This window comes from Schistocerca nitens, chromosome 2 (assembly GCF_023898315.1).
Source record: "Schistocerca nitens isolate TAMUIC-IGC-003100 chromosome 2, iqSchNite1.1, whole genome shotgun sequence".
Classification (NCBI taxonomy): domain Eukaryota; kingdom Metazoa; phylum Arthropoda; class Insecta; order Orthoptera; family Acrididae; genus Schistocerca; species Schistocerca nitens.
The window spans coordinates 1,068,627,057-1,068,647,982 of record NC_064615.1 but is presented as its reverse complement, the minus strand read 5'-3'; the positions used below and the strand labels follow the sequence as shown (position 1 = coordinate 1,068,647,982).

The 20,926-nt window shown below is 41.7% G+C and overlaps 2 protein-coding genes across 2 annotated transcripts in view; both read left to right on the top strand.

The window, feature by feature from the left end:
• Nucleotides 1-20,926, top strand: part of LOC126237454 (dehydrogenase/reductase SDR family member 11-like) — a 421,354-nt gene that overhangs the window by 80,512 nt on the left and 319,916 nt on the right. The window lies entirely within an intron of this gene.
• The window catches only part of LOC126237457 (farnesol dehydrogenase-like), a 71,529-nt gene continuing 71,106 nt past the window's right edge, over nt 20,504-20,926 (top strand). Inside the window, exon 1 of the mRNA XM_049947594.1 lies at nt 20,504-20,691. Within this exon, the coding sequence (XP_049803551.1) occupies nt 20,554-20,691 (138 nt within the window). The 5' untranslated portion in view covers nt 20,504-20,553. The remainder of the gene's footprint in view (nt 20,692-20,926) is intronic.

Below are 20,926 nucleotides of genomic sequence, written 5' to 3'. Positions count from 1 at the left end.
ACGGGTTTGACAATTTAGTGCAATTATTTCAATTGTTCGATTAATTGTGTTTGAGGGAAACATTTCGTGTGAATGGTACTGTTGGAAATATAGTGCATTGTGTGTAATTTTCATACAGAGACCAGTTTTGTACGTTTTGTAAATGATTACGCGATCGATGAAAAAGGCAAAAATGATGGATAGTCAGAATGACGAAACACGGTTAGATTCGCGAATAGGGACATGTTTTAAAAACATGAAGGATGAATTAAAGAAAGAAATTAGAGAGGAAGTACAACCGATTTTGAATGCTCACAATAATAGATTAGACAAAGGGAACAAGATAGAGAACAGGAAGAAAGATAGTAAAAAATTTTCAGAGATAAATTTACAACGCACACACGATAAGGAAGAAATATTTGAGAAAATCGAGGAATCCGTACCAAATGGCAGAATAAATAACTTAACGCAACAGTGTGAACAGTTAACTGCTAAATGTGACAATACCGAAAACCGAGTCGCGACACTTACGGAAGACGTAAATAATCAGAAAGAACAATTAGGTGACTCATCGGGAAGAGTTGAGGAGATTTCAGATAAATCGATAAGTCTTAGCTTCAATGGGGACAGAGATTCGGATGATACAGCTTCATTACTATTTGCAGAAACAGAAGAGTACCAGAGCATAAATAAGCATGTTGAAAATCCGGCAAAATTTAATGAACGCGTTAAAAAGGAATTTGAGGCATTACGAATGCAAGTCAAACAAATCGAAGGCGAAATTGTAGGAAAGGACAGTAGAAGAAATTTAGAATCACAGATAGCAGAGGGGTTTCAGAATGTAATTTATTTCATTTACGAGACGCAACAAGAGAGGGCCAGGCGCGTGAACTTGACAATAATCGACATTCTGACTGGGACAGACGCGGTAGGTCTTTGTCGCCACGAGGCGAAAACCTTGACTATAAACACTTTTTGACAGTTCGGAAATTTAAGATCTTTCGCAATTCTAAGAATGACATACATCCATGTGCATGGATAGATCAATTTACGTACGCACTTCCGCCGAATTTGCCACTAAGTCACAAACTGAAATTTATGTGCAGCTATTAAAGTCCTCAGGGGATTCACTATACTAAGTGAATATGTGCCGTAGCGTTCACAGGGCCCCGAGCTGTAGTGGTGCTATTTCCCTTTTAGTTTTCTGCACCGCTGCCTACTCTTTCACTATTCTTTGCATCTATAAAAACAACTCTTCTACTATCAATCTATCTAGACAGTAGGTAAAGATTAACCGGATTTGACTGTTTTACCCAAAAGTGACTTTGGAAATTACCGTTTGGACTTACTATATTTTCTGCAGCATTCATTCGTAGTTTAAACGAAATTTTACCTGTTTATCTTCGTGACAATATTACTTCATATGTTGACCATTTCGACTTACTATATTTTCTGCAGCGTTAATTCGTAATTTAAACAAAATTTTACCTGTTTATCTTCGTGACAATATTACTTCATATGTTGACGACATTCTTATTGCTAAACATACTTGGAGTGAGCATAACAAAATTTTGGATTCATTATTACGTATCTTTGCAAGAGTTGGCATTACTGTGAACTTGGAAAAATCTGAATTTGGTCGTTCTCAGGTGAAATTTCTCGGTCACATTATTTCTACAGAAGGTATTCTTCCCGATCCAGAGAAGCTAGACGCTATTCGTAATTATGCTGTTCCTTCCACAAAACGTGATGTTCGTAGTTTCCTTGGTGTCCGTAATTTTCTTAGACGCTTTGTTAGATTGGATGATTTGGCCACACCTCATTTACACATTTCAGTTATGCGCACTTTGGTCCCAGAAAATGCTTTCATAAATTACGAGAAAATTGCTACTTCAGTAATATGGAAAAACGTATTCGATCTGTTCTTGACAAATGCAAATTATGTCAAAAGGCTAAGCCGCCAAGGATTTCTCACAGAGCACCGTTGTTTCCTATCATTCCAGCGAAATTAAAGGAGATGGCTGCAGTCGATTTGTTCGGTCCAGTGGTTCGTTCTACTAATGGTTTTGCGTACATTTTCGTAGCAGTGGAATTGACATCAAAATATGTGTGTTTTACACCTTTACGCAAGGCAACAGCTCGTTCAGTATCTAACGCTTTCATCAAACATTTTCTTAAAAAAGTTGGTCATGTTGATAAGGTTATATCAGATAATGGATCACAGTTTCGCTCTAAAATTTGGCTTCGTACTCTACGGCGTCGTAAGATTAAACCAATTTTTATTTCACTTTTTCACCCTCAATCTAATGCTTCAGAGAGATGGATGAAGGAAATCAATAAATTGTGCCGTCTTTATTGTCATCAGAATCACAGAACTTGGGATCAGTATCTTCATATTTTTCAAAACATTCTGAATGAACTTCCTAATGACTCAACTTCTTTACCGCCTCTATTGATATTAAAAAATAAAGTACCAACAAATCGCATTTCTGAAATCGTTCCTTTTCCGCCTTCACGGAAACTGCGGCATTCTGAAGTTGTCAACCTGGCTCTGCAAAATATTGCATCTGCGGCTGCTAGAAGAGAGAAATCAGCTAAACGTCCTGGTCGTTTAAAAATTTTGTCAGTTGGTCAAAAGGTGCTAATTAAGTCTCATCGTTTGTCTCATAAAGGAAAAGGCTTATGTCGCAAATTTTTTCTGCTTTATAACGGTCCATATAGAGTTCGCAAAATTATTCATGATAACACTATTGAAGTAGAAACTCTTAAATCTCGGCGCTCTAAGGGAATACATCACATATCTAACGTAAAAATTTTTGTGGAATGACATACTTTTGAGAAACCAACAGTTATACGTAAACATGCGGAGAATGCAAGGATACCCCGCCGTGTTCCGGCGGCGGCAGATACTCAAAGCAACAGTGAAGTCTGCGCGCTGCACAAGGCAGTCGTTGACCGCAAACAATCACTTCCCACGTCACGCGCCTACAGCTGATCGAGCGCTCAGTGCGAATGCACTGACAGCCGTAAACAAATACACAGTCTAATTTCTCCGCATAAATTCAGTATAAAGCTATAGTGACTTGATGAATTATGTTATTAACGTTCAGTATTTTTCAGGATACGGTTGTATAAAATATTTAAGAACTTCAGGTAAATTCTGTGCGTGTCCGACGTTAAGACGACTTGCTATGGAGAAAATTTCAGGAAGAATGTAATTTCGAAAAAAAGAAGTAAAAAACCAAAAAGGTAACGATTAATTGAGTTTATTTTTTTAGGTAACATATTTTCACTTAGGTACGTACTTTAGATGTAATTTGCTGCTCGCGATTACGTGATTCATACTTTGTGCTAACTTCATGTTCTATGAATTTACTTGTGAAGCGACGTGCTTGTGTACATTTGCTGATTTTGACAATGATTGATTAATGAATAGGGTTGTTACTTGTGTATATTATGCATCGCTTGGCTGCACTGCTTTTTCACTGATGTCATATTTTTCTATTATGTGCCTGCTGTGCTTATTTATTTAAATTGTAATTGTCAACTGATTAATTGTGCTGACTGTGGTTATGTATGTAAGTTATACTTTGTGATTTATCTGCTTGCGCCTTCATGTTTACTTATTAAGATGACACACGAACATTTATTTGCTCATGCTGATATGATGCTAATGACCTGTTTATTATGTAAGATATGTATTTGCTGCTTTGCGTATGGATTGCATATTTACACATTTCTGTTTTGTTGTCATAACTACTCTTTAATTTCGTATATAGAAATGCTGAGATGCGGAGTACAAACATAGAGTTTAGGTTACACTGTGGTATTAATTATAGATTGTTTGCTTGGCAGAGCCTCGTTGTAGGAATTGTGCTGCATCCTTTTGTTGACATTCTGTTCTCTACTGGTATATTTACTCGCTATTACATGTTTTGCTTGCGCTCAGTGCCTTATATTTTTAAGATAAGAAAATGAACTGCTATAATTCTACGTACGACATTAGTACAAGAAACTTCATAGAAGTCACATGAGCTGGAGGTTTTATGGAAGCTGTATACATTTATGTTACTAGGAAGGAAGCTAACGACATGACACACCAACATTAGGTTTAGACCATTGACAGTTATTACACTGCATTCTTCGTGAGCAAGTGAAATAGGAAGTGACACTTGACACAAGAAATACTCCACATGTTTGCTTCTGTTTGCCATAATTTTTGAAGTGGTGTACACACTGAAATATCACGATCCTTAACACTTCGTAATCGTACTTAATTACTGAGAGTTATTCGAACTAAGTCTGTTAGAGGTCACGTATGCATTTCTTTTATTTAATGATGGACAAGGAACCAAAATGTATCTTATAATTTATAATGAGTAGAAGATTTGGGTCAGATGGATTACACAGAGGTTGTGTGTGGACACTGTGTCTTCGGATTGTATGGGATGATGAATTGAGGTTTGCACTAGGATTTTGTCTGTACTTGTTCGAGGAGACTGACTGGAGGAAAGAGTTGTTATGGAAGTGAAATGATATTGGTGCTGAGGTTTATATGTATCGACGTATTGAAGAGGTATTATTGAGGTATTATTGAGATTATGTGAAGTTGATGATTATTGGAATTTTCGTGGACAAGAGGTAAGGTAAATGATATTGATGATAAGGTTTATATGTATCGACGTATTGAAGAGGTATTATTGATGATAAGGTTTATATGTATCGACGAAAGAGGTATTATTGAAGTATTGAGATTATGTGATGCTGATGATTATTGGAGTTCTGGTGGATAAGAGGTGAAGTAAGTGAGGAGCATATTTTTTTTGTTGGTCTATATGGAACAAGGAGGATGAAGATGGCAGACTAGAACACTTAAGTAGAAGGAAGATTGTCTACACATACACTTTGTCAAATCACTAAGTAGTATATACTTTTTTTTTGAGAGAAGAAGCATTTGCATATCTTGGCTCACTGACAGTTGTTCAGCAACCGTACAATTTGATCTGGCTTGGCAAACATTGGTCTTGACATGATGGCTATGACGTTGTCTAACTATTATTGACTGTTATACATTGCTGCCACTACTACTTGATACACATGATGAACATAAAATTTTGACAGAATTGCATTTACACAGTTAACACTATTCAACTACACAGTAGCACTTAATGTGGATGAAAGATGAGTGAGTGTGTTTTGTGTGTTTTCCTTTTATAATCCCAGAGAAGTGATCCCAACCTATCTCCTAAATATTATTTTACTTGTTTGTTGTGGCTTGCACTGACACCCATAAATATTATAGGTTTACTGCTATTTGGGTATTGTAATAGTTAATATGACAACTACCTGATATCATTTGTGCATTTATTATGATTTGTATGTTTAGTGTAAGAGCATTGATAATAATTTTGTTAATTGTGTGTGCACTCAAACTATTGTTCATGACTGAGCTGTCTCATTAGTGATAGTGAATATTATGGACTGTTACCTGCACTTGTTCAACATAATGGGTGGCACTTGGAAATGTTTAATTTGTGCTAATGAACTTTGAGTAACTGACTGATTAGTGATAGGGAATATTATGGACTGTTACTTGCACTTTTTCTACATGGTTCGTGCCACTAGGACATGTTTAATTTCTGCTGATGAACAGTGTGATTAGTGAAAGTGAATATTATGGACTGCGGTCAGCACCTGTTCAACATTGCTGGGTGCCACTGGTGGACTGCTTCTACTGAAATGATGTCACTTGTTGCTATCTGCACCTGCTCAACATTGCTGGGTGCCACTGATGGACTGCTTCTACTGAAAAGATGTCACCTGTTGATGTCTGCACCTGCTCAACATTGGTGGGTGCCACTGATGGACTGCTTCTACTGAAAAGATGTCACCTGTTGATGTCTGCACCCGCTCAACATTGCTGGGTGCCACTGATGGATTGCTTCCACTGAAAAGATGTCACCTGTTGATATCTGCACCTGTTCAACATTGCTGGTGCCACTAATGGAACTGCTTATACTGAAATGGTGTCACTTGTTGCTGTAGCACCTGTTCAACATTGGTGGGTGCCACTGGTGGAACTGCTTCTACTGAAATGAAGTCACTTATTGGTGTCTGCACCTACTCAACATTACTGGGTGCCACTAATGGAACTGCTTATACTGAAATGGTGTTACTTGTTGATGCCTGCACCTGCTCAACATTACTGGGTGCCACTGATGGACTGCTTCTACTGAAATGATGTCACTTGTTGGTGTCTGCACCTGTTTAACATTGCTGGGTGCCACTGATGGATTGCTTCTACTGAAAAGATGTCACCTGTTGATATCTGCACCTGTTCAACATTGCTGGTGCCACTAATGGAACTGCTTATACTGAAATGGTGTTACTTGTGGGTGTCTGCACCTGTTCAATATTACTGGGTGCCACTGATGGACTGTTTCTACTGAAAAGATGTCACCTGTTGCTGTCTGCACCTGCTCAACATTACTGGGAGCTACTGATGGACTGTTTCTACTGAAAAAATGTCACTTGTTGGTTTTTGCACCTGTTGACCATTGCTGGGTGCTACTGCTGGAACTGTCAACTACTTGTTTCTTGGGCTATGGAAAGAGTTTATGTGAATATTTGTATAAACTGATTTTTTGTGTATTACTGTTTGTGAAAAGTTATGAGAGTCTTACCTGCACATATTCGTCATTGCTGACGCTATTGATTGAATTGTTTAACCACATAATACTTGTGTAAACTATTATGTAAAGTCACATGTATGAAAGAATTTGTATTGCTTACTGTATTTTATATATTAGGTTATTGAAAGGTCAGTGCAAAGCCAAAATTTTATCTAGTTATATGATATTAACGTATTAATATTATCTTTTATTTTTGTCGGTATTTTTTTGACGAATTTGGTGGTATTTTCACCACCAATGCTGGCAAAAATACCATCAAATTCTAGCCCGTGGAGGAAGGGCATATGAAAGGTGGCTACACTGAGCCACAGCGCCAGAGATCGCGCTAGAGAGTATTGTTCCGCCGCCTCCACTGGCAGTGATTATTGATATGTCGTAGTGGGCAGTGCTTGTTGAGGACTCGTGGTAGTAGTTCCTGTCGAGAGGTCGTGGTGGAGAGTGCTTGTCGAGATGTTGTAGTAAGGAGTGCTTGTTCCATGTTTTATGCAGTTGTTTGATGGGCTAGACAGCAGATGTTATTCGAATGGAAATATTGTAGTGATCAGAGTGCTTTTCGTCAATATATATGAAGGTAAAATATTCTGTGTTTTTTTTCATTATTTCAGTTTCTTAAATAATGCGTCATTACAGGTTCAGTCAACAAAGCATCTGGCTTGTGTTCTTGGATTAGAGTGTAATTCTGGTTCTCTTGAGTAATTATGGTATTTTTATTTTCTTTAATTAATTCAGTATAAATGATATTTAAAATTTCTTGTGTTATTGAAGAAGAACCGTGCCAGATGCGTACATTGAGCCACACTTCGACACACAGAACAGTTATACTTGTGCTTTGGTTTCGTAGGTTTTATAGTTGCTGGGGACTTAATTAATTAATTGTGTTAATGAAAATTTCCATTTCATTCTTTGTTGTTGTTCTATGCAGTCAGATTGCGTACAAATACTAGTCAGTGCCAGCGTTTACGACACTTCGTAATCGGACAGACAGCTACTAAAGCAAAAAATTAAAATTATTTGCATTATATTATAATTAAGCCCCCATGCACTATGCCAGATTACCTTTCAAGATTATATGAAGTTTCAATGGCCTCCTTGAATAATTAATATTAAACGTCAGTACTTCAATTTTAGTGTTCACATAGTAATGTTATTATGTTTCATTGACTTTTGGAAAGCCAGAGAAGACTATAATGGAAGCGTTTGAGATTGAGGTTAGAGAAGGATGTCGAAAATTAGGTGGACAAGTAAGGTAACCGGTTCTCCGCAGAATAGGTCAGGAAAGGAATTTATCGAGAGCACTGAAAAGAAGAAACAGAATTTTGATGATTAGTTGTAGAACTTTCCCTACCGATAAAGCAGGCAGGTTTTAGGCCTAAAAGAAATTGCTGTGATCAAGTCCTTGCTCTTACAACTCTTATCGAAAATGGCTAAGAGCATAAGAAGAAAACGGGCATCGTCCTGGTGGATAGAACATCAGCATACGACACTATGTGGAGGAATGGCCTACTTTATAAACTGACAGAAAAAACTCAATGCAACCAGGTTTATAAACTCGTGAAGAACATTTTAAGTGGAACAAAGATAAGAGCAACACTTAATGGCCAGACAAGCACATGCATGGCGCCCAATAATAGACTCCCACAGGGCTCAGTACTAGCACCCTTATTATTTAACTTGTACACTGCGCATGTTACAAATACAACGTCCCATAAGTTAATAGTCGCGGTAGATATGTCAATAACTTATCAAAGTAAATCATTTGAAAAAACAGAGCAGAAACCGAACGAAGATCTACACCAGCTTCGCCTATATTACACTAAATTGCATCTTCAACTCAAACCAGACAAGACAGACAGTGTAAACATACACCTTAATAAAAGAGAAGCCAAAATAACTTTAAACATCTGAGTGAATAACCAGATCATTAAACATGAAGGTAACCCTCTCTGCCTTGGAGTAAAGCTTGACCGGCCTACAACATACAAAGCCCATAGGAGATGGATACAGAACAAAAACTGAAATGTAGAAATACCATCATTTCCAAACTCACTAGAACAAACTGGGGGTGTGATGTAAATGCAATGCGAACTTCTGCCTTGGTACTGTATATTGGGTGACCGAGTACTGTGCACCTATTTGGGCTAGAAGTACATAAGTGTCAAAAATCCATACTTACCTAAGACAAGCACTGAGAATAATACTGGAACGTTTATACCTACACTTGTTGATTGGCTACCTGTACAGAAACCAGAAGAAATTAGACAATATTCAGAGAATATAGTACAATACTGTCGAGCTCAAAACTTCCTCTACACCAGGATCTGACAGCAAAACACCGCTTAAAATCAATGTCACCCTATGGTAAACAAGCGAAGAGATGTTGCCCAACCAACCAGGAAAGGACTGGAAAAGATTTTGGGGCAGAAGCAAAGTCAAGAATAGAACATCGAAATATAGATGATCCATATATATATAACCTTCGAGAAGAGTATGGGTCACCCTAAAACGTGTGAGGCAAGGCATCGGATGATGTTGGGAGATGATGATAACATGGGTCGTCTCGAACGATCTTCAGTGCGAGTGTGGACTCAGCCAATCGATGAACCAGTCTTGTGTGGCAGGTGAAGAAAGCAAAATGAAAGTCGAAGTTCACGTTCAATAAATAGTTCACACCGGAGAATCCTACAAACATACTGTCATTTGACCACTGGACAGACTTCTGTATGGACGACATAGTAATAATCATCCCTGGTGTAGAGAAACAACTGAAAGATTCCAAAAGCAAATAAATCACCAGGTCCGGATGGAATCCCAGTTCGATTTTGCGTCGAGTACTCTACGGTATTGGCCCCTTACCTAGTTTGCATTTCTCGCGAATCTCTCGTCCAGCACGAAGTCCCACGCGACTGGAAGAAGTCGCAGGTGACTCCAATATACAAGAAGCGTAAAAGAACAGACCCGCAAAATTACAGACCAATATTCCTAAATTCTGCTTGAAACCTTGAACATATTTTCAGTTAGAATATCATAAACTTTCATGAGACTGAATAGCTTATGTCCACGAACCAGCAAGGTTTTAGAAAGTATCGCTAGTGCGAAATTCAGCTTGCCCTTTTCTCACATGTTATATCACAGACTGTGGATGAAGGGCATCAGGCAGATTCCATATTTATAGAATTCAGGAAAGCATTTGACACGGTGCCCCATTGCAGGCTGTTAACGAAGTACGGGCATATGGAATAAGCTCACAGATCTGTGAGTGGCTCGAAGACATCTTAAGTAATAGAACGCAGTATGTTGTCCTCGACGGTGTGTGTTGATTGGAGGCAAGGGTATGGTCAGGAGCTCCCCAAGGAAGTGTGATAGGGCCACTGTTGTTCTCTACATACATAAATGTTTTGGCAGACAGGGTGGGTAGCAATCTGCGGATGTTTGTTGATAATGCCTTGGTGTAGGGAAAATGTCGAAGTTGACTGACTGTTGGAACATACAAGACGACTCAGACAAATTTTCCAGTTGGAGTGATGAATGGCAGCTAGCTCTAAATGCGATAAAATGTTAGTGCAGGTGAGTAGGAAGAACAAACCTGTAATGTTTGGATATAGTTTTACTAGTGACCTGCTTGACACAGTCAAGTCCTTTAAATATCTGTGATTAACGCTGCAAGGTGTTATGGGATGGAATGAGCATGTGAGAACTGTGATAGGGAAGGTTGATGGTCGAATTCGGTTTATTTGGAGAATTTTTGAAAACAGTGGTTCACCTGTAAAGAAGACCGCATCTAGGACGCTGGTGCGACCTATTCTTGAGTACAGCTCGAGTGTTTGGCGATCTGTACCAGGTCGCATTGAAGGAAGACATCGAAGCAATTCAGAGGCGGGCTGCCACATTTGTTACCGATAGGTTTGAACAACATGTAAGTGTTATGGAGATGCTTTGGGAACTCAAATGGGAATCCATGGAGGGGAGACGACATACTTTTCGAGAAACACTGTTGAGAAGCTTTAGAGAACCGGTATCTGAAGCTAACTACAGAACGATTCTGATACCGCCAACATACACTACTGGCCATTAAAATTGCTACACCACGAAGATGACGTTCTACAGACGCGTAATTTAACCGACAGGAAGAAGATGCAGTGATATGCAAATGATTAGCTTTTCAGAGCATTCATACAAAGTTGGCGCCGGTGGCGACACCTACAATGTACTGACATAAGGAAAGTTTCCAACCCATCTCTGACACACAAACAGCAGTTGACCGGCGTTGCCTGGTGAAACGTTGTTGTGATGCCTCGTGTAAGGAGGAGAAATGCGTACCATCACGTTTCCGACTTTGATAAAGGTCGGATTGTAGCCTATCGCGATTGCGGTTTATCCTATCGCGACATTGCTGCTCGCGTTGGTCGAGATCCAATGACTGTTAGCAGAATAGGGAATCGGTGGGTTCACGAGAGTAATACGGAACACCGTGCTGGATCCCAACGGCCTCGTATCACTAGCAGTCGAGATGACAGGCATCTTATCCGCATGGCTGTAACGGATCGTGCAGCCACGTCTCGATCCCTGAGTCAACAGATGGGGACGTTCGCAACACAACAACTATCTGCACGAACAGTTCGACGACGCTTGCAGCAGCATGGACTATCAGCTCGGAGACCATGGCTGCGGTTACCCTTGACGCTGCATCACAGACAGGAGCGCCTGTGATGGTGTACTCAACGATGAACCTGGGTGCACGAATGGCATAACATCATTTTTTTCGGATGAATCCAGGTTCTGTTTACAGCATCATGATGGTAGCATCCGTGATTGGCGACATCGCGGTGAACGCACATTGGAAGCGTGTATTCGTAATCGCCACGCTGGCGTATCACCCGGCGTGATGGTATGGGGTGCCATTGGTTACATTTCTTGGTCACCTCTTGTTCGCACTGACGGCACATTGAACAGTGGACGTTACATCTCAGATGTGTTGCGACCCGTGGCTCTACCCTTCATTCGATCCATGCGAAACCCTACATTTCAGCAGGATAATGCACGACCGCATGTTGCAGGTCCTGTGCAGGCTTCCTGGATACAGAAAATGTTCGACTACTGCCCTGGCCAGCACATTCTCCAGATCTCTCACCAATTGAAAACGTCTGGTCAATGGTGGCCGAGCAACTGGCTTGTCACAATACGCCAGTCACTACTCTCGATGAACTGTGGTATCTTGTTGAAGCTGCATGGGCAGCTGTACCTGTACACGCCATCCAAGCTCTGTTCTGACTCAATGCCCAGGTGTATCAAGGCCGTCATTGCGGCCAGAGGTGGTTGTTATGGGTACTGATTTCTCAGGATCTATGCACCCAAATTGCGTGAAAATGTCATCACAAGCCAGTTCTAGTATAGTATATTTGCTCAATGAAAACGCGTTTATGATCTGCATTTCTTCTTGGTGTAGCAATTTTAATGGCCTGTAGTGTATTATATTCAGTTCATACCAAATGCTGCGCAAATAGCAGCGTCATTTCATCGGTTGCGTCGCAAGAATGTCCCCTTTATTTGGACAGATGAGTGCCAAGTAGCTTTTCAAAAACTTAAAGATGCATTGCTCAGTGATCGACGCTTAGTTCACTTTGATCCTGACAAACCAGTTGTACGCTTACGGAATCGGTGCAGTGCTTTCGCACAGAGTTGGTGATAAAGACTGGCCTATTGCTTTCGTGTCGAAAGCGTTATCCAAAGCTCAGTGTAACTATTCACAAATCGAGAAGGAGGCTTTGTCTATTGTGTACGGTGTCACCAAATTCCACCACTATTTGTATGGCAGAAAATTCTACTTAGTAACGGATGACAAGCCTTCGCAGTCCTTGTTTCATCCGACGGAACCGGTTCCTGTACGAACTGCCCAAAAATTGCAAAGACGGGCTTTGTTGTTGTCTCAGTACACCAGTACGAGCTTGTGTATCGTCCGACGGCCTAACATGGTAATGCGGATGCGCTTACACGTTTCCTGATTAACCCTGGTGCAGACTTTGGCGCTTCTGCTATATATTTTTGTCACATCGATGCTCAGGATTCTGAATTGCTTCAGTCTTTTCCGCTGAACTATAAGAAAATTTGCACAGGCCACGGAAGCTGATCCAGATTTGAACATATATTCGCACATCTTGGCCTTGCTTCTTGCCTAGCATAAAGAACTGTGTACTTGGCAGGGTGTGGACGCCCAAATAGAACATATGACGTCACAGTGTCACGCATGTGCGGATAATCAGTCCGCTCCGCCATAAAAATTCTCTGCTTGGCCTAAGCCGCAGTCACCATGGCAACGTGTGTAAACAGACTTTGTGGGACCTTTTTGGAAAACTCACTGGTTGATTGTGATTGTCTCGTATATCAAGTTCCGTTTTGCTGTGCCAATGAACTCGACAACTTCACGTAGCACAATTCAGGTGTCGTCTATTTTATGCCTAGAAGGTTTACCTGAAGCAATAGTGTCAGACAAAGGATCTCATTTCACGTTAAATGAATTTGAAACATTCTGTGAACACAATGGCATACAACATGTAACTGGTGCACCGTTCCATCCACAGTCAAACGGCGAAGCGGAACGTTTTGTCAGAACCTTCAAGCAGTAGACGGACATAGTTCGCGCCGCACACACCAGGGATCAAGCACTAGAACTGTTTCTCGCTTCATATCGTTCGCACCCACGAGTGGGCCATCGCCGCTTCACTGCCGCTGCTATTGGACACTCCTCCACCTGCTCCACTCTCCTCAGCGTCCGGCGCCGAAAAAAGGCCGTAAGTATCGCTTCACGCCGCTTGATGTTGTCTTTTACAGGGTTTATAGCGGCAGATAACGGTGGGGGTGAGGCGAACTAAATCGTCAACTTGGCGCTTGCGTGTATCTCATTTCAGGTCCAGATGGCTTGCAGCGTCGACATCAAAATCAACTTCACCTCTGTCTTGCACACGATGGTCTTGCAGTGTCTCTTCCGCCATATTCACGGGTCCTGAGGACATCGCGGCCAAAGCAGCCGCCGGAGGGTGTCCTCACGACACCGTGGGACAACTCCATGGAGAGGGAGCCTTCGCCCCCTCCGCCTCGTCCAACCGATGGAGCTGCACCCTGCCACACCGCAGCAATCACCGCCTTCTTCATATGATTCCTGGTATCAAGATTTGGATGCGTACCCTTCTGTTTGTTTTCTGGGAGACGTTTCCGCCAGAGCGCTGGCCGGATGGCGGGGCACGACCGGAAGCTTGACGTCCCCTGCAGCCACAGCTTCCGGTCCAGCGAGGTGTCCACACTCCTGTCTTCCCCGCTGTGGTCGCGCTCCCTACACGACGACGGTTCGTCGCTTTGGGGTGGGGGGGGGGGGGGGCGGAGGGGAAGGAATGTTCCGGCATATCGACAAGCCCCGGCACTAATATGAAGAACGTAAGAGCAGAGAAGGCTGTGAGACGATGTCAGCCAATGGCTCTCTGACTGGGACCATGCCACGACAGGAGCAGCCTCTACAAGAAGAGAATATAAGCGCCGCTCCTGCCAGCCTCGGACACGGTACTAGACGGGCGCTAGGAGAGCACTACGACAGCAGTTATTAGTGATCCATATCCATTGCTTGTATGGACATAGTATATTGAGGAAGACCCTGACTGTGTGCTGTCGCCCATCGCTTGCGACACGTTCTTGTAATACAAAGTGTTGTCTACTTTGGCCGAGCGGTTCTAGGCGCTTCAGACCAGAACCGCGCTGCTGCTACGGTAGCAGGTTCGAATCCTGCCTAGTGCATGGATGTGTGTGATGTCTTTAGGTTAGTTGGGTTTAAGTAGTCCTAAGTCTAGGGGACAGATGAGCTCAGACGTTAAGTCCCATAGTGCTTGGAGGCATCTGAACCATCTATCTACTTTATTACTTGTAATAAAAACTATTGTGATGTCATTCAAAAAGGAATGAGTAGTGAAAACAAAAGACGGCTAGAACTAACCATGAATGCCTGTGTGCGTTACACCTGCAACATTCGCCGACTCCTCGTCGCGCAAGCACCCCAGTACCTTGCTTCAGAGATTAAAAACCTGTCATGCCATCATAATCGAAACACGAAGTCACTCTTATTTGGCATCCTAACTGTGCCTACTCACAAAACAAAAACTTTTGCAAACACCTTCTCAGTTGCCGCTGTCCGCCTCTGGAACAAACTGCCCCTTACCTTGCGCCAAATTCAATCCACTACTGCTTTTAAGAAGAAGTTGATGCATTTCCTACTATCATCCTCATAACGTTCTCCACAAAATTAATGTACAAGGCCAATATTCTCATCTGTCAAATGGCAAATCTAGCATCTCCTATCTTGCTCCTTTCTCTTCTTCCTCTTCATCTATCTTTATTAGCCACGCAATCTTCTTTTCCTTTATATTTCCTGAATTATGTTTCATCATGTCTCTCTATTCTTCTCCTCCCTTCACCATCAGTCTCCCTCATACTCCCTGCTGCTAGCACTCCTATCTAGAATCTGTCTCTTCAATAATGTCTAATTATAACACTACTTATGATGTGTCCGCAGCTCGTGGTCGTGCGGTAGCGTTCTCACTTCCCGCGTCAGCGTTCCTGGGTTCGATTCCCGGCGGGGTCAGTGATTTTCTCTGCCTCGTGATGACTGGGTGTTGTGTGATGTCCTTAGGTTAGTTAGGTTTAAGTAGTTCTAAATTCTAGGGGACTGATGACCATAGCTGTTAAGTCCCAAAGTGCTCAGAGCCATTTGAACCATTTGAACTCATGATCTACGAATATAAACTCTATATGTATGTATTTTTCCAGGTGTGCCTTTGTAATGGTTTATTTCATTTTTTGTACTAGATGTAATTTAACATGCCTACTAAAACATATGGATGTAAAGTAAGTAGAATGCCTGGTTAGATGTAAGAGAGGGCCTGATGGCCCTAATCTTGCCAGGTTAAATAAATCAGTAAATAAATAAATAAAGTGATTTGCTTGAACTATTGTATAGCATTCCGAGAACGCAGCATCCTTTAGGAAACCTATACCAGACGAGTGGGCAGGACCCCACACTTTTATTGAGGATTCCAATACCCCATATTACTCCTTAGTCTCATGGCTACAGAAGCCTATTTCTCAACAGTATCGCCGTTCACTGAGACGGCCTTGCGCCACCTTACTGGCAGGACTGCACACCCGCGTGATACCCACTCTGGTTGTCGATGTCGGAGTCAAGCCTTGCTGCATAGGTAACCTCCCCATCATCCACATGCTGCTCCCCATTGAGTTCATCTTTCATCGGGCAGAGAGATAGAATTTGAGAGGTACGAGATCCGGGCTGTAGGGTGGGCGAGGAAGAACAGTCCAATCAAGTTTTGTGAGTTCCTCTCGGGTGCGCAGACTTGTGTGAGGCCTTTCGTTGTCATGGAGATGAAGTTAATCTGCATTTTTGTTGCGATGGAAACGCTGATACCGTTTCTTCAGTTTCGTGAGGGTAGCACAATACGTTTCGGAGTTGCAGGTTGCACCATGGGGGAGGGCATCAAACAGAATATCCCAGTCAGAGTCTCAGAAGACCGTCGCTACGACTTTACCGTTTGAGGTTCAGGCTTTGAACATTTTCTTCGGACGAAAGGTGGTATCGTTTTGTTTCCGGTTCTTCGGCCGAGCCATTCTAGGCGCTTCAGTCCGGAACCGCGCTGCTGCTACGGTAGCAGGTTCGAATCCTGCCTCGGGCATGGTTGTGTGTGATGCCCTTAGGTTAGTTAGGTTTAAGTAGTTCTATGTCTAGGGGGCGGATGATCTCAGATGTTAAGTCCCATAGTGCTTAGAGCCTTTTGAACCATTTTTTTCCGGTTCGGAGTGATGAACTCATGTTTCATCGCCCTGGACGATGTTCGAAAAAAATTGTCACAATGAGCCTCCTGAAGCACAAGCACCTCGTTGCGATGATCACAGAGCTTCGTCCAACGAAACACCGTGGTTTTGTTCATTGCCGTGTCTCCGTATTCCTTCTGCAAGCCCCTATGAATATATGTATGCTCTATTTTTAAGCCGAAATAAACTCAATGACAGCTCTTTTTCTTGGAACTCGCTTACGGGACCGATGGGCCTCCGTTGCTCTTTATCGTCTTCTGTTAGAGGGCGAGGAACCCAGTGGGCACAAATCTTCTTGAATAATCCAACTGGTGACAGTATGTCAGCACTACAAACAGAGGCGTACAGCTGAGCCGCGAGATGCTTGATTGTGATCCGTCTATCACCTCGAATGAGAGTGTCCGCTCATTCCAACATTGCAACTGTCACAGTCCTGTGTGCGGCCAGCCGGCACGCGGAAGATCAGACACGTCTGCTCGACCTCGTTGCGATGACGACAGACACAACGCCCAACGACTCACCGTGCTTTTGTCACTGCCGGGTCTCCGTATTCCTTCTGAAAGCCCCTATGAATATATGCGATGCTCTGTTTTTCCAGCTAAATAGACTCAATTACAACTCTCTGCTTGGAACTCGCCTCCGTGACAGACGCCATTTTGAAGGCTACGTAAAGCGCCGCCACCTATAGGAACTTCACGAATCTGGTCTGAAACGGCAATATTCCACGATGTCCCACAGCAAATTCCGCATTTTTTTCAACTGAAATTTGCCGGGAAAAAAAGTGTTGCATTACTTATTGCTTGCCCCTGGTACATTTCGTTATTTATTTATTTATTTATTTATTGTTCCGTGGGACCAAATTAAGGAGAAGTCTCCATGGTCATGGAACGAGTCAATACATGAAATTATAACACGATATTAGAAACAGATAAAATGAAATATAAAAAAACATATTGAGGTGACAAGTCGTAAGTTTAAATAAAGAAAATCAACAATGTAACACTGGAATTTGCTTAATTTTTTAGCTCTTCCAGGGGCTCCTTGACAGAATAGAAGGAGTGAGCCCCGAGGAAACTCTTCAGTTTAGACTTAAAAGAGTTTGGGCTACTGCTAAGATTTTTGAGTTCTTGTGGTAGCTTATTGAAAATGGATGCAGCAGAATATTGCACTCCTTTCTGCACAAGAGTCAAGGAAGTGCATTCCACATGCAGATTGGATTTCTGCCTAGTATTAACTGAGTGAAAGCTGCTAACTCTTGGGAATAGGCTAATATTGCTAACAACAAACGACATTAAAAAAATATATATATACTGTGAGGGCAATGTCAGAATTCCCAGACTATTGAATAGGGGTCGACAAGAGGTTCTCGAACTTACACCACATATAGCTCGAACAGCCCGTTTTTGAGCCAAAAATACCCTTTTTGAATCAGAAGAATTACCCCAAAAAATAATACCATACGACATATGCGTATGAAAATATGCGAAGTAGACTACTTTTCGTGTTGAAGTGTCACTTATTTCAGATACTGTTCTAATGGTAAATAAAGCAGTATTTAGTTTCTGAACAAGATCCTGGACATGGGCTTTCCACAACAGCTTACTATCTATCCGAACGCCTAGGAACTTGAACTGTTCCGTCTCACTTATAATATGCCCAGTCTGTCTGATCACAATATCGGTTCTTGTTGAATTGTGAGTTAGAAACTGTAAAAACTGAGTCTTACTGTGATTTAGCATCAAATTATTTTCCACAAGCCACGAACTTATTTCATGAACTACATTATTTGATACTGTTTCAATATTACACACAAGATCCTTCACTACCAAGCTGGTGTCATCAGCAAACAAGACATATTATTGAATCACCTGTAATACTAGAAGGCATATCATTTATATAAATAAGAAACAGCAGTGGCCCCAGGACCGACCCTTGGGGAACGCCCCACTTAACAGTGCCCCATTGGGACTGAACATCACTACCACTCTCAATATTGCGGAGAATTACCTTCTGCTTTCTGTTCTTAAAGTAAGAGGCGAACCAATTGTAAGCTGCTCCTCTTACTCCATAATGGTCCCACTTCTGCTGTAATATTTTGTGGTCAACACAGTCAAAAGCCTTCGTTAAATCAAAGAAAACACCTAGCGTTCGCAACCTTTTATTTAATCCGTCCAAAAACTCACAGAGGAAATAGAATATAGCATTTTCAGTTATTAAACCATTTCTAAAACCAAACTGAACATTTGACAGCAAATTATGTGAATTTAAATGCTCCAGTAACCTTGTATATACAACCTTCCGGTTAACTTTGGCAAACACCGATGGCATAGAAATAGGTCTGAAATTGTCAACATTATCAATGTCTCCCTTTTTATAAAGTGGCTTCACTACCGAGTACTTTAATCGGTCAGGAAACCGACCACTCCTAAAGGAAAGTTACAGATATGGCTAAGTACTGGGCTAACATACATAGAACAACACTTCAGTATTCTGCTAGATACCCCGTCATATCCATGAGAGTTCTTGGCCTTTAGTTATTTAATTATTAACTCAATTTCCCTCTTGTCAGTATCATGGAGGAGCATTTCAGGTAAGTCTCGGAACACTTTTTTCTAAGAGCGCTATATGATTCCCTGTTGGGACTAGGTTTCTATTTAATTCACCTGCTATATTCAGAAAGTGATTATTAAATACTGTACATATACGCGACTTATCAGTAACACGGACATTCCCACTACGCACTGATTCTACATCCTCGACCTGTCTCTGCAGACCAGCCACTTCCTGTACTACTGACCATATGGTTTTAATTTTATCCTGAGACTTAGCTATTCTATCTGCATACCACATACTTTTTGCCTTCCTAATAACATTTTAAGCACCTTACAATACTGTGTGTAATGGGCTGCTGCATTTAGATGTTTCTAACGTTTTGATATAATTGCCACTTTGTTCTACAAGATATTCTTATCCTTCTAGTCAGCCACCCAAGCTGGCTGTTTGTGCTAGTACCCTGTTTTGAACGTTCTAACGGAAAGCAACTTTCAAAGATCACGAGAAAAATCTTGAGAAAAGCATTATATTTATCGTCTACTGTATCAGCGCTATAAACATCTTGCCACTCTTGTTCTTTGATAAGGTTTACAAAGGTCTCTACAGCAACTGGATCAGCTTTCCTAAACAGCTGATGACTATATTTAACACGTGTTGCAGCACAAAAATCTTTTAGAGTTAAAATTTGCGCATCATGATCTGAAAGGCCATTCACCTTTTTGCTAACAGAATGCCCTTCTAGTAATGAGGAATGAACAAAAATGTTGTCTATGGTTGTTCTACTGTTCCCTTGCACTCTCGTTGGAAAGAATATGGTTTGCATAAGATTATATAAATTAAGGAGGTCTACCAGCATCCTCTTCCTTGCGCAATCACATATACAATTAATATTGAAGTCGCCACATATAACTAACTTTTTGTATTTCCTATAAAGTGAACAAAGAACTTCCTGTAGCTTTAACAAAAATGTTGTGAACTTGGAGTCTGGGGATCTATAAATAACAACAGTTAGAAGTTTAGCTCCATTAAATTTAACCACACGTGCACAACATTCAAACACCTTTCCAGTGCAGTACTTTGCAACATCAATTGACTCAAATGGGATGCCGTTTTTCACATACACGGCTACTCCCCCACTTATGTAAAATCTTTCTACATCTCCTTATAACCGAAGTATCACGATGATATGTCAAATAAGACAATTAGTATGTCGTGACTGAACTATTGTGCAACGACGTAGGATAAGAACTTCGCCTGACGCAAATCTGTTGAAGAGTGTACAGAGTACAAGATTGTTTTTCCGGGCTACACAGAATTCCAGAGATAAACGGACCATTGACCTTTACCCGTGGCGTAATACCCTTATCGTTAAATCGCCAAATCGCTGGTACTCGCATGGAGGTTCGCAGACTCCCTCGACTCGTCTAGCTAATCTCACAGCCGAGCCAGTAAGTTAGCTCACACAGCGATGGGCATCGAGAAATACAAGGGACGCGTAGCACTGGTTACTGGCGCCAGTGTAGGCATTGGTGCTGCCATAGTGCAGGCGCTGCTCAAGCATGGACTCACCGTCGTGGGAATGGCCAGGAGGGTCGAGAAGATTAAGGTAAGGACTCTTCAAAAAAAAATGGTTCAAATGGCTCTGAGCACTATGGGACTTAACATATATGGTCATCAGTCCCCTAGAACTTAGAACTACTTAAACCTAACTAACCTAAGGACAGCACACAACACCCAGCCATCACGAGGCAGAGAAAATCCCTGACCCCGCCGGGAATCGAACTCGGGAACCCGGGCGTGGGAAGCGAGAACGCTACCGCACGACCACGAGATGCGGGCAA